A 14,206-nucleotide genomic window follows, 5' to 3' on the forward strand; every position below is an offset into this window, starting at 1 on the left:
CACGGTTTCACACATTTATTGCATGTTCTTCAACAGTGAAAGCAAACAAAGAAAAACCGAAAACCTCAAAATAAACCGAGAACGAAGCCTGGAAGACGTTTAACGACTGCTGTCGACTTCTGAATTAAAGCTGTTCATCCAAGAACTGCATTAAGAAATCCGCTAATTCATAATTAACTTGCACACTACACTAAAGTCAGGCTTCACTTGGATTTAAATCACAGTTTAATAGTTTTAAACAAAAACGTCACACTATCTTCTCTCTGTCTCTGCAACCTTAATAACTTCACACTCTGAAACTCCTTTAAAACTCTTCAACACAAAACGCAGACGGGTAAAAACACAGATTTTTGAAGGCACTTTGGTGTAAAGACGTTTGCTATTCACAAGCAGCTCTGACACGAAATGAAGGAGTTTAACCTCCTTCAAACTGCAGAGTCGAGACGCAGCCGATTCTTTCTCCAGCGCTCGTCGTCGTCACTGATCAGCTGGAAGAAAAAAAAGTGAAGTTTGGTGTCTGATGTGGATCATTCAGCCGCTCTGTGGAGAGACGTGAAGACAACGGTTCAGACTTTAGGACTTAAATCATTCAAGGACTAAACTACGAATCATTTTAAATCATAACAAACACATTTTTTAACCTCTCAGGTTTTAGATATTTAAGATAGGTGACTTAACTGTTAATTAGGTATTTAATTTAAGAAGAAAAATGTTTAACAATGCCAAAATTAATAACATGATTTATAGTTAAGTAGACAAAAATTTCCGGTATGGTCCTTTAGATGCAGGAGGGGTTATTTAGTTAGATTGTGTGCGAGTCTCATCAGTGTTAGCACTCACCGTTAGCTGAGGTGTTAGCGGGCAGCATGCAGGGTTAGCAGCAGAGCTGAACAGAAGCTGGAATAAATACAGGAAGTGAAAGAAGCGAGCGCTCGGCCCTCAGTGACAGTAAACCAGCACCAGAACCAGAACCAAAGCAGCACCAGATGAAGGCAGGAAGTGAATGTAGAACACCAGGACATGATAACACATGCAATATACGGCTGTGCTTTTATTGTGAAACTTTAACGACATGAAGCTGAGAATACTGCTGTGCTTTTATTGTGAAATGTAAACTACATGGAGCTGAGAATACTGCTGTGCTTTTATTGTGAAATGTAAACTACATGAAGCTGAGAATACTGCTGTGCTTTTATTGTGAAACTTTAACAACATGAAGCTGAGAATGCTGCTGTGCTTTTATTGTGAAAATTAAACTACATGAAGCTGAGAATACTGCTGTGCTTTTATTGTGAAACTTTAACAACATGAAGCTGAGAATGCTGCTGTGCTTTTATTGTGAAAATTAAACTACATGAAGCTGAGAATACTGCTGTGCTTTTGTTGTGAAACTTTAATGACATGAAGCTGAGAATACTGCTGTGCTTTTATTGTGAAACTACATGAATTCATATAAATGTACTACCTTTATGTGCAGTATATAAAAGTATACTTGTAAATGTGATACTGAAACTTCTCAAATTATTCCTTATACATGAAAACCTTCTTAGCAATACACCTGATTCTACATGTAATGACAGCATATGTCCAGCAGAGGGCGCCGATGTGCAATAAGTACTGTTCAGTGGTTACACTGTAGCAGACAGTAACAGTACAACTTTACATAAATAAAACAGTGTTATTAAGTGCTTTTGAAACTAGAGGTTAGAGAGTAAAACTTTGTCTGAGTTTATTTTTTTAAGCAGCTATGTGTCTTATTTTGAAAAGCGCAGTAAAAATAGAATGTCTGCTATTATATGACCTAAATCTTGTTCTCCTGCAACACTGAAGAGGATACACTGTTTACAGAAGAGATGTTTAAAAAAGGAATGAGGAAAAGAACTTTAAATATTGTGTTACCATCTAATAAAACAAAACAAGTTTGAGCTGCTGGGACTGAAACATCACACTCCTGCAGTTGTGGAGGAAGTATTCAGATGCTATACTGCACTAAAAGCAGTACTACAGGTAAGTAACAGTCCTGCTTTGAAAACGTTACCTACTTTACCTAATTACAGTAAATCTACGTTAGTATAAACAGAAAAAATTTACTTTTATTTTGATCGTACTTGTCTACTTTTACCTCAGTACGGTTTTGAATGCAGGACATTTACTTTTAACAGCATTATTTTATCGCAGTACGAAAGTCATCTGGAAATTGTCTAATTTAATTACACAATAAAAGATGTATAAAAGTACCACAACCTGTAATGTGTATTTTGTCATTAAGTAGTATAGACACAGAGTGGTTTGTCTTACATATATATTGACAATAAAGGTTGATTGAATTCTGAAACAGTTAACACAAACTGAAAACTAGAACCTTTAAAAACGGTGAAATTCTAATAGGACTTTTGTGTTGTGTGTCCTCCGTGTCTTCTTATTGACTTAGTTATGAACTTTACACAGTGTCTGTCCTCACTGGTGGATAAAGTGTCCTTTGTGTTTCCTCTTTAAGCTCTCTGAAGCTTCCTATAGGATCTTTTGTGTTTCCTGTATGGACGTCTTATCCCCTCTGAGCACACATGACCCACATCGGTTCCCAGCGTCTCAGGCCTCCTTTGTCCTCTCCGCCTGCGTGTATACTGGTTTATACTGGTAGCGTTTCACACGAGAAGGCTGGGGCTGGTTTGGTGCTACTGGTGTGTGTTTCCTGTTAGCTGAGGTGAACTCTAAGAGGATGAGAGCCACCTCCATCTGTTCTGTGACACACCGTGGGAACAGATGAACCATGTGACCTCTTCAGGAGAGTGAGAGGGTGATTCAGGAGGACTAAAGGAGGAGGAGGAGGAGGTCAGTGAAGGCGTCACAGGGAGGACGGGAGGTTTATCAGTAGGGATAGACTGATCTTTTCATTGATTAACCTCTACTGAAGAGTCTGAGTTGTGCCAATAATCACAATAATCAGCGTGAGGAGCTTTTGTTACCTGTAACTACATCTATTCACATGTATTCAAGGAGTACACACAGGTAATTTCACGTTTTTTGGAAGTACACATACATCATTTGATAAGACAAGTAGATTTCTAATGTCTGTGGCTTAAGTAGAGTAATTGCTGTTAGCCTAGCTTAGCTTTAAAGCTGAAGGCAGGTCCAAAAGCTATCCATATAAACTGTTTTTAAGGGGTCTGTTTTTGCACGGATTGAACAAACAATATAAATCATGTTAGCAGATGTATTTTCCAACTTAGGACAAAGCCAGGCTAGCTGTTTCCACCTGCTTCCAGTCTTTATGCTAAGCTAGGCTAATAACATCCTCACCATAGACTGTACATAGGAAGTGGAAATAGCCACTGTGATGTCACCCATTGCTTTGTGGACTACTCTTTTGAAGCCTTGAGTTTGGCATTTTGACAGATGCCATCTTTGTTTGGAGCCAGAAGTGACCATATTTGGAAAAAAGGGGTGGGGCTGGAGATGAGCAAACAATAAGCTGTTAGCTAAGCTTGGTCAGCATGGTTCTTCCATACTTTACAGTGACTGTGATATGATTTGTGATGTTATTTTGGCTAGCTAAAAACAGGCTTAAAAATGGGGTGCTGGTTTTAGCTTAGCGGTTGAATGAATTCTTCCCACATTTCTGACTCTGTCCTCTGTCCTATCAAAGAAAGGCAAAGGCCAAAAACAGGCTTAAAATAAAGTGTACATCTACAAAAGAAATAATAATTCAGGCTGTTGTTGTAGCAACTCGTCAATCACAGGTAGCTGCGCCCTTCCTTGAGGGGAACGAGGGTCTAGCAAATGCTAAGTTGTCAGCTAATGCTAGGCAGCTTTGTTAGCATGGTGCATCCATAATTTATTTTCAATGTGATATTAAATGGGAAGCTAATTTTGGCTAGCAAAAAAGGGACCCTAATTGACATGTACTTACAGAAGAAACTAAAACCTGAATCCTCAGTGTCTTTTAGTACGACCGAAAATGACATGTATCAGGTCAACATTGTAGCTACTTGTCAATCACAGGTAGCCACATCCTAAAGCATACCCTGATTTATCTTCAGTTTGACTCTAAATGGGAGAATAATTTACTAAATGAATCATGCTGTATTAAAGAAGACTTGAAACTACAGTTTGAGACCATAAACTCATTAGGAAAATTATTACTGAGGTAATAAATCAAGTTATAGGAACGTTTATTTCCTCGTTCAGTTAGCCTCCTTTTTGCAACCAGTGGATTCGCCCCCTGCTGGTCATTAAAAGGAATGCAGGTCTAAGGCACTTCAGCATTGGCTACACGTCCACTTCTTGTATACAGTCTTTGATCCTCAATTTGTCTTGAAATCAAAGACGTCAGACTAAAATAAAACTGGAAATTTCAATCTCAGACAGAAATTAAGAGTGTTTCCCAGAATACTGAAACTTTCCTGTATGCAAATTCAGGAGTTTGTTCTATGATTTTCTGCAGACATTAGGGGAAATTGTTAAGGATAATTCTAAAGAGAAAGTAACCTTGTCACTTCAAAAAGCTACTTATGTTTTTGTAGAAATGAAAATGATCATAGTTTGTTTTCTGTACATATTATCATACATTTGTCGGTTATTTACTTACAGTTTTATAAATAACACAGGTGTGAATATAGAATTGTTGGAAAGGTTTGCATCAGTCTATCCGTACTCTTTGGGGGGATTGGGGTGGTGATGAAGGTCTGGGTTTAGTGATTCAGGTTATTTAAACAGAAGCACACCTTACCATGTCCTTCCTAACACACTGTGTGTCTGCTGAGGTTGATTATAGAGAAGTAAAATCAGATGTAAGCTCTATCCTGAAAAGATAAAGGTGGAGGCAGTCAGACATCCTGCTGAGAGGAAACACACAAACAACTGGACTATTCGACGAACATCTGCTGCTGCCAAAAATATAAATTATCCACAAGAACTTAGGGGGGCATGCCCGGTGCGCTAGTACAGCTGGAATCAGGGGAAGGGGGGATAAAACAGGGATAAACTGAGAGTGAGGGAGGGGCTGGGTGTCAATTCTGCTACTGATACCTGAGTGATACCTTAATGTTGTTGTTCTCCAACACCTTAAATATAATCTGAGCCATTAAAGTCCTCATTTAAAATTAAATTAAGCATTTTATTTTCATGTTTTCATGCATATTTTAAGGTATAAAAGTGTTTTATATTTGTGTCCAGACAAGCTACACACAGTTTACAGATTGTTTAGGTATATTTTATATAAACTACAATTCAAGCCATAAAGGTTAATCATGGTATTTTAAACCTGGGCTCCTTTTATCATATTTTGGGGCCTAAATGGCAACAAAAAGTTTTGGAATTGCTCCAGTAGATTGCCTCAGTTGGCAGCCACGAAAAAAGGCTGTAATGGCTGAAATGTAATCCTTGGGCCTGATCAAAGAATGTCTAATAAAAGTTCTTGTTTTTTCCACTGACAGACTCAGATGGTTATTCTAAGTGTCTGACAACATCACATAAGGATCCCTACAGACATAGCCCTTTTTGTTACACAGTAAGGTGCTTTATTTTAAACCAGAAACAGACGTTAAATCACTTTCCTCAAAGCCACCAGACTCCATTGACAAAAACAGTGATTCTAGCAGAACACAGGAGTTGCTGGTCTACTGCTGCCTCAAACAGCTAGTTGGTGTTATTGTGTGACTTTATGCTTTTAAATGGTCAGTTAGGATCAAACACATTATTTGTGTAACATATAAAACACAAACTAACTAAACAATCAGGCTAACTGTAGACCAGCAACTCCAGTGTTCTGCACGGCAAATTTAACCTTAAATTACTCATTTTATCAATGGAGTCTGGTGGCTTTGAAGAAAGCAAAGAGAAGGCTGTTTCTGGTAAAAAAAAACGCATCTTACTCTGTAACAAAAAGGTCTATCTCTGTAGGGATCCTTTCTGTAATGTTGTCAGACACTTGCAGCAATTACAGCATGTTTCATGGCTGGAGGTTAAAGCAATCTACTTGAGCAAATTCTAAAACTTTAAAGCTTTCAGTCATTTACAGCCCAACATATGTGAAAATAGTTTTAAAAATACCAGAATTCCCCTTTAAATTAAAACACATCTGAGAGTGATTTGAGGTGCTGCATATGCTGCTGTTGTGATTTTGCTCTGATGAATCTGATTAGACATTTAATGCCAACATTCATATGTAAAAATTGTCGATGCTGTGGCCACATCTTGGAGCTGTGATACCCAGACTTGGTTAGAGGCGTGGAAGGTGTTGGACTAAATAAAAACCAGGAGCTAAGGGGGGAAACATCGCTGCTGGGATGGGCACAGGAAATATTCTCATGAGCTGAGCTCACAGTTTATAGAAACTTAGTGAGGGGAGCTGGAATGAGGAACTTGGATGAGGTTCAACATCAAACTCTTTCCCTCTGCTGCAGAAATATTTATTCATCTGTGACGTGATTCGACGCCGAGACGCGACTCAGACTGAGACGAGGAGGAAACAAAGGCGCTTTCCCTCCTTTGTGTCTCTTTAAAGCGCTGCAGGAACACAATAAAGCAGCGCTGCCAGGCCGCAGGAACATTTTAAGAGCTTCTGGAGCTGAAAAAAATGAGCCTCCAATCAGGAGAGCTGTAAACGTTCACTCCCCGAGCTGACAAAATACCAGAACTAAAAGTACTAAACTGAAGAATTTACTTTTTACCTCCTAACTCACCCTCTCTCCTTTAACTGGGCTGACAGAGACCTTTACAGCGATTACACAACTCATCCCTTTATTCAAACGTAGCTCAGGCCTCAGGATGTGTAAGACCAGAGAGATGAATAGAGATGCTCTCTGTATGAGGTTTAAAAATAAACTCAAAGCTGAGACAAAAATAAATTCATCTAAAAAAAAACAACCAAATTTAAAAGCCTCATAAAACAGAATTCAAAGCATCTCGACGACACAAACATTTAATATAAAATGTAGGTAACATCTTTAGTTCTGTCTAATCAGGAGGGATCAGCTATGTAAACAGGAACTCAATGAAGCATCAGAAGCTAGCGTTACTTCCAAACATTACAGTTTTAGATGTTAAACAATATATTTCTTTAAATTCAGTCTGCATAAGGGGAGAAATCTGTCTTTTACATAGAGGGAAAAATCTGTTTATGCTAAGCTAACTGATGCTATTTACTAATCTGGTCAAATGTGTTTAGCATAATATTTTGTAATTGTGTAAATCCAGATTAGCGTCATTATTGAACAGCATTTATAAAGTTTGTTATCGACTGTGCTGTACTTCATATTACACCTTTTTCTACTCCTCACTCTAAACAGCTTAGCTTGCAGAAAGGTAACATTAGCTTAGTCGCTTAGCTTCCCAACAGTTACACTGGGCAGCTTATGGCTTTAAATATTCAATAATAACTCATTTCTATGTAACAACTAGTTTGTGAGCGGCAACTTTTCTGATGTAGTGGTGATAAACCCACACTTAGGCTCATGCTAACGGAAGCTTTTACTAAGTCTGAAGCTACAAAAAGCTGAGGCTAACAGCTACAGGAAGCCTAACTAAAACCTTTTAACTCCTGAGGGAGGCTTGAGAGAAAGAAAATAGCATCTTGTATGTCTGCTTTGTCTTTGAAGTAACATTAAGTCACAACAGCTAAATGTGGTCATCAAGCTAACGTTATATTAGCTCATCACTGCTGGTGCTAGCTGCACTACACGCAACACCGCAGCTTAGAGGTCTTTTGGACTCATGAAGTCCATTTAACGGTTTTATTTTGGATTGATTGGACTGATTGGTTTTGTTCCTTTTAACTGATGTGTAGAAGTTTGAATTTGACAAGTTGAACCAGAGTCCAGATTGAATGTGATACATTACACTGCAACCGTTCCTTTACATTACAATATGTTGTAATGTAATATGCCAATCATGACAACTACAAGTTACTCAACCATTTTGGTACTTCACCGCTATTGAAATCTTAATTTATAACAGTGGTAAGGCTTATAACTTGCTAGAGCTCATGCTAGCTCGTATGACTCTGCTGTAGGATCCAAACCATGAAGGAAATCACACCATGAATAAAAAGCGGGATCTATTTTTCCTTGTTCATAAAGTTGCAGAGGTGCATGCATGAGAAACAGAGCAGCAGCCCCTCCACCTCCACCGTTACACTGACAAATAAGCAGACCGGCTGGCCTTTCTTTTCATGCAGGCGAAGAATTGGCAACTTGGCAGAGAGCAGGAAGTGTTTGTGTGTTTGTTGTAGCATGCGAACAACATGCATACAATAAACGTCATGCCATCGTAGCATCACCAGCATGAAGGCAGGGAGGCGAAGGGAGAGTTTGAACATACCTCTGCTCCTCCTCGATCTCCTCCTTGGTCATCAGCGTCTCAAACTTGCTCTGTTTCTTTCCCGGAGTGAACTTCACTTTATCTTCAGCCGCAGCCACATCTGACACACAGGAGACACGTGGCACAAACAGAGGACAGCATGTACGTTAGTGTCGGTCCCATCCAGGTTGACACAGCTTTCATATGTTTAGAGACATTAATATCACCCTCTGGTCCTGGTGTTTTATGTTAGAAGTAGCACACACGCACATCTCGTGTTGAATGACGCTAACAAACAATTCAGCATTGTTAAGTCAAAACATTTCCCCTAGAATTGTTGATATTGTTATCAGCACACATTTTAATTAACTATATAATTGCACTCAAGACTAAAGATGTTAGCATTAAATTCTTACTTGACTAAGTGATTGCTAGTGCAACATGCTAACACTCCTAACCCTTAACCTAGTCTGTGTATGCTACTGAATTAGCATATAATCAATAACAGTTTATTGCTGCTAGTTAAATGATCAGTTAAAGTTTGCTAAAGTGTTAGCATATAGTAGTTATACATAACTCTGTCTGTGCGGTTTGTTTTAATATTTTAAATGTTGGATATAACTTGATAAAGGCCTATACTGAAGTATCAGAGTGTAACTAAACTAATGCTTAAACATTAGCAAACTATTTAATATCCTTTATTTACTGTCTGCTGTAAGAGTTAGCATATACTTTTCATTTTTCTTGATGCTGAAGTTTTAGACTATCTTGGCTAATGCATTAGCATACAATTTATTACACATTTCTTTACTGTCTGTTACAATTAACAGCTTATAAGTTATCTATCTAACTTGATGTCAGACTGTAATAAATGCTAAGACATCAGTATACAATATACAATTAACTGTGTTACCATTGTAAGCATATCATTTATCTTTTTAAGTGTCAGACTGACCTAAGCTAATGCTAAGGTGTTAGCATACAATTTACAATCACTTTGTTTACTGTGTGCTAAAAGTGATAGCATATAATTTTATTAATTTAACTTGATATAAACTGAAGTTTCAGATTCCATCTTAGCTAATTCTAAAGCATTAGCATACATTAGCTTAACTGTTTTTACTGCTTCTAACAAGTGTTAGCATATCATCTTTTACTAAGCTAATAAGGTGTAAGCATACAATTTACCTTCACTTGATTTACTGCCTGCTTCAAGTGATAGCATATAATCTAGTAATCGAAGTTGATAGTTAAGAGTCGAATTGTATCTTAGCTAATGCTAAGGCATTAGCACACAATTTTTTTTTTTTTTTTTTTTACAGTGCTTCAAGTGTTAAATGGACTGTACTTAAATAGCGCTTCTCTAGTCTTCATGTAATTAACTATAGAATTAGAAGATAGAAGTTTATATACTATTTTAATGCCTGAGGGCAAAGCAAAAAGTGTTTCAGCTTTGAATTGATTGGTTCAACACACACACCTGTTGCTCCACCTGCTGTGTCACCGGTTGGACCGACACAAAACAGATTGTCAGAGTGGACAGCGGCTGTTGTTCAGGGCTGCCAAGTGCTTAAGTGCCTGTTTAAAGATTAAGCATCATCCTCCTCCTGAGGCAGATGGCTGCTAAACATCTATACACGCCAACTTAACCCACTGATACAGAACACACTCTGTCAACATGTCAGTGGAGACAGGAAGTAAACAACCAGTGAAGAAGAGTCAGCTGCTGTAGTCATGTTAAATTCAACTCAATGCTCTATCATGTTTAAATAAAGCTCTGCCAATTGTATTGAAAGCAAATGTCCTGAGCGGTCGTTAATCTGGGGGTCGGAGGATTTTCTGCTCAGTGGAATGAAGAGATTTGTTATTGTATTATTGTAATGTAAATGTATTGATTTTAAGCCTACACACATACAATCATTGTTCCATGCAGTGTGATGCAATAAAACATTCATCTGTTCTTTAAATGCAGCCGGACAGCTCGACTCAGTTCCTGGAAGTTACTTATCTGCTGTGCACAGCCGCTTACATCAGCTTGCTTCAAGAAGTCTATTCAAAGATTAGATTGAACGTAAACAAAGGAAGCCTCTCTCATGCATATTTATGGAGTCTCATTTTAAATAAGTCCGTGACAATTAATACGGCATGATGAGTTTTTTTAATTATGGTCCCATTTAGAGTAAAAGAGATGACAAAGTAAGTTATGTAGTTTTTTTTAGGAGGAACATTTTGTTTATGCGTTTTTCGCAAGCCAATATAAGACTCTGATTTAAAATTCAAGTTTCCATGAATTAAGGAGTGTTAGCTGATTCAGGGGCTGCATCCTTTGAAGGACGCGGTCTACGGAGGATGAGTCATTCGTAGCCTGTGTGGACGCTAAGGCCGAGCTGAAATGAGACGGTCTGGTCTACACAGGATTTCCTGTTTGCGTCACCAGCTCTTCCCGCCCTTACCCTTGCATCACCAAACGCCGCTGCAGGTAGCTAGTCGGCTAACTAGGTATCATAACTCACATCATGTAACTTATCGATTCAGTTGAAACCAAAAGACGTTTAAAGTGTATTCCTCGGCCGCTTAAGAATTGGCACGCAATGAATCTCGGGATACGTTGGGCTATTAAGGATGCCCCTGATGGATCCTTCATAGCCCGGGAAAGGAAGGACGTGTTTGTCGGCTGCTTCTGAAAGAGCCTTAAAAATGGGACAGCCTTGGACGCAGTCAGCCTTTAAATACGTCCTTCGTAGGATGCAGCCCCTGAATTTAGACACAGCTATATTGTTCCTCTCGAACTCCACCCTCGTGTCCAAATATGGTCACTTCTCTCATAAAATCCAAGATGGTGACAGCCAACATGCCAGATCTAAGGCTTCAAAACAGTAGTCCATAAACCAAAGGGTGCCAGCTGCTTTGTCCAGTTCCTCTAAGAGTTTGTGGTTACATTGATAATGTAAATCTTTAAAACACAGGTGCAAGGTTGGACCTGCTTATGTACTGACAGGCAACGAGCACGTCTTCGTTACTGAGAATATTTGAGAGATGTTCATAAAACTGGCACACGTACAGACAGCAGTCTTACCGTTGTTCAGGACGGTCTCTGGTTCAGGTTCAGGTACTGGCTCAGGCTCAGGTACAGCCTCTACAACAACTTCTTCTGTGGGTTCGGGGATCAGCTCAGGTAGGGACTCCTCCACAACAGGCTCTGGTTCAGGCTCGGCCACAGGCTCTGGTTCAGGCTCTGCAACAACCTCGGGTTCTGACACTGGTTCTGGGACAGGTTCAGGCTCCGATACTGGTTCTGGGACTACCTCGGGTTCAGGGACAGGTTCAGGTACTGATACTGGCTCTGGTTCTGGGATAGGTTCTGGTACTGCTGCTACTTCTTGTGCTGCAACTGGTTCTGGAACGATCTCTGGCTCTGGTACAGGCTCTGGGACTTTTACTGGTTCTGGTACTTTGACTGGTTCTGGGGCAGGCTCTGGTACTTTAACTGGTTCTGGGGCAGGCTCTGGTACTTTGACTGGTTCTGGAGCAGCCTGTAAAGACAAAAAGGTTACAAACAGTTAACTTTTTTACAGAGATAAATTCTTAAAGTTACTGACTGTTGAACGGAGCAGCTGCTTTTGCTTTATCAGCGTCTTCATGATAAAATGTCTCGTCTGATTGTGATGTGGCTGCAGGACTTTGACACTCAGATGTGTCCTCTAATAGAAGTGAAAACGTGTTTACAAACAGACTCCCACCAGTCTGGAACCTGTTAAAATAATCCTTTGATTCGGATAAGACAAATCACTACGTTTAAACTTTAAGCGCGAGATCACTCTCCAGTCAGTCAAGGCAACTATGCCCCTAATTATATATGACTTTAAGCCTTAATATAATTTAAAAGGTTGAGTTATGTAATAATTCACACTGCAAACATTTAGCATGAACAGATGAATAAGCTATAGAGACCAAAACCTCATTTTGTTCCAGGCTGTAAGCATGTTTAGTTCAGCTGTAAAGTTGGGCATTTTAACATGGGCCCTAATGGGGACTGACTCACTTTTGGAGCCAGCCTCAAGTGGCCACTCGAGGAACTGCAGCTTTGGGCACTTCCGCTGAGCCAAAAACGGCAGGGCGTCTACCAGATAAAGCTTGTGTGGGAGTGATCGCTGTCAGTTGCAGCTCCTTGTTGAGGATCAGCCTCCGCCTGCCGCTGACACCAGGACAAATGTAACCCTCTTCAGTGTCTGCCAACCTGTCCTCTCCCTGACACCTGACAGCTCCGACATCCACACACGCATACATATATATATAGACTATATGCCCATCTTGTCAATGAGCGACCTCCCGGCTCGTCCGTACTGATGCACCTGTCTGTGTCTTTTGTAAAGTGCTGACTTTGCATTGATCACCATTTGAGTAGCAGATCTGGTTTCTCCATTGGCCTCTGTGCTGTCACAACAGACAAACATGGCAGCATCAAAGGCAAAACCTTTAACTGACATTCTATTTACGGAAGCTGCCAAATAAAATAAGAAAACAAAAAAGGGAAAACATTTTATTGTTCTTTTAAAACCATAGCAAAATCTTGAAAAGGCTTAAAAGTGAAATGGCTGGTTTGTTCGGCTGTAATTTAAAGTTCCCATCATAGCTCTGGTACACGTTCAACCCAAGGCATATTTAGCGTAGCCTGTTAAGAGCCAGTAAAGTTAAGAGCTTCTAAATACTGCTTGCTTTTACATTTATCATACAATGACAGCTGAATGGAAGAACCAATAAATCCTTGGGTTATTCCACACTGCAGTACATATAGTCTATATAGCTTTGAATAGCTTCGATTGAATATGTAGCACATGAAACCAGGTACAAACAAAGTGTGTATAGCTCCTTTTCAATCAGCTAAATTACAACTTTTGGGTTTTGTTTTTATGACTCAGCATTTGTACTTGTGGTCTGAATAACACAATGTGAAAGTGGCATTAGCTTAGAGATATGTTTAGCTTAGATCTAGCCTCTATGGCCCTTGAATTCTAAGTTAGCTTCTTGGTCCCTTTAGCATAGGGTAACCTTCTAGGTCCATTTAGCTTAAGGTTAGCTGCTAGGAGTCTTTGGCTAAGGGTCAGCTACTAGATCCGTTTAGCTTAGAGTTAGCTTTATGTCCCTTTATTTTAGAGCTAGCCTCTATGACCTTTAGTTCCAAGTTAGCATGTGGTCCCTTTTAGCATAAAGTAACCTTCTGGGTCCCTTTAGTTTATGGTTAGCTGCTAGGTGTCTTTGGCTTAAAGTTGGCTTCTATGTCCCTTTAGCTTGAAGTTTGTGTCTAGGTCCCTTAAGCTTAGAGGTAGCTACTAGACCCATTTAGCTTAGAGTTAGCTTCAATGTCCCTTTAGTTTAAATCTAGCCACTATGACTGACCTTTCAGTTCTAAGTTAGCTTCTAGGTCCCTTTAGCATAGAGTATGCTTCTGGGTCTCTTTAGCGTAAGGTTAGCTTCTAGGTGTCTTTGGCTTACAGTCAGCTATTAGACCCATTTAGCTTCGAGTTAGCTTCTATGTCCCTTTAGTTTAGATCTAGGCTCTACGACCCTTCAGTTCTGAGTTAGCCTCTAGGTCCTTTAGCATAGAGTATGCTTCTGGGTCCCTTTAGCTTAAGGTTAGCTTCTAGGTGTCTTTGACTTAAAGTTAGCTTCTAGGTTCCATTAGATTGAAGGTTAGCACCAGGGTCCCTTTCAATTAAATATAGCTTCTGGGTCCCTTTAGCGTAGAGTTAGCTTTTAGGCCCGCTTAGTTTGAAATCAACTCAGGTACTCTCTAGCTTAGATTTAGCTTCTATATCCCTTTAGCTTAAAATCAGCTTCTATGATCCTTTAGCTTGGAGTTAGCTTCAAGGTACCTTTGAACTTTCTGGGTCCCTCATTTTCAAATCTT

The 14,206-nt window shown here is 39.5% G+C and overlaps 1 protein-coding gene across 2 annotated transcripts in view; it reads right to left on the reverse strand.

Moving 5' to 3' along the window:
- Positions 1-14,206, reverse strand: part of LOC138604267 (protein TsetseEP) — a 28,147-nt gene continuing 13,941 nt past the window's right edge. Inside the window, exons 2-5 of one of the 2 annotated variants that reach the window (XM_069676156.1) lie at positions 11,375-11,831; positions 8,320-8,419; positions 4,730-4,802; positions 1-540 (exon numbers count right to left, since the gene is read on the reverse strand). In XM_069676156.1, coding sequence (XP_069532257.1) covers positions 4,769-4,802; positions 8,320-8,419; positions 11,375-11,831 — 591 coding nt within the window. In that variant the 3' untranslated portion in view covers positions 1-540; positions 4,730-4,768. The remainder of the gene's footprint in view (positions 541-4,729; positions 4,803-8,319; positions 8,420-11,374; positions 11,832-14,206) is intronic. The other variant, XM_069676157.1, reaches the window with a different exon arrangement.

The sequence above is a fragment of the Semicossyphus pulcher genome, unplaced genomic scaffold (assembly GCF_022749685.1).
Source record: "Semicossyphus pulcher isolate SPU_LCO1_2020_fin unplaced genomic scaffold, fSemPul1.0.p SCAF_25, whole genome shotgun sequence".
Lineage (NCBI taxonomy): Eukaryota > Metazoa > Chordata > Actinopteri > Labriformes > Labridae > Semicossyphus > Semicossyphus pulcher.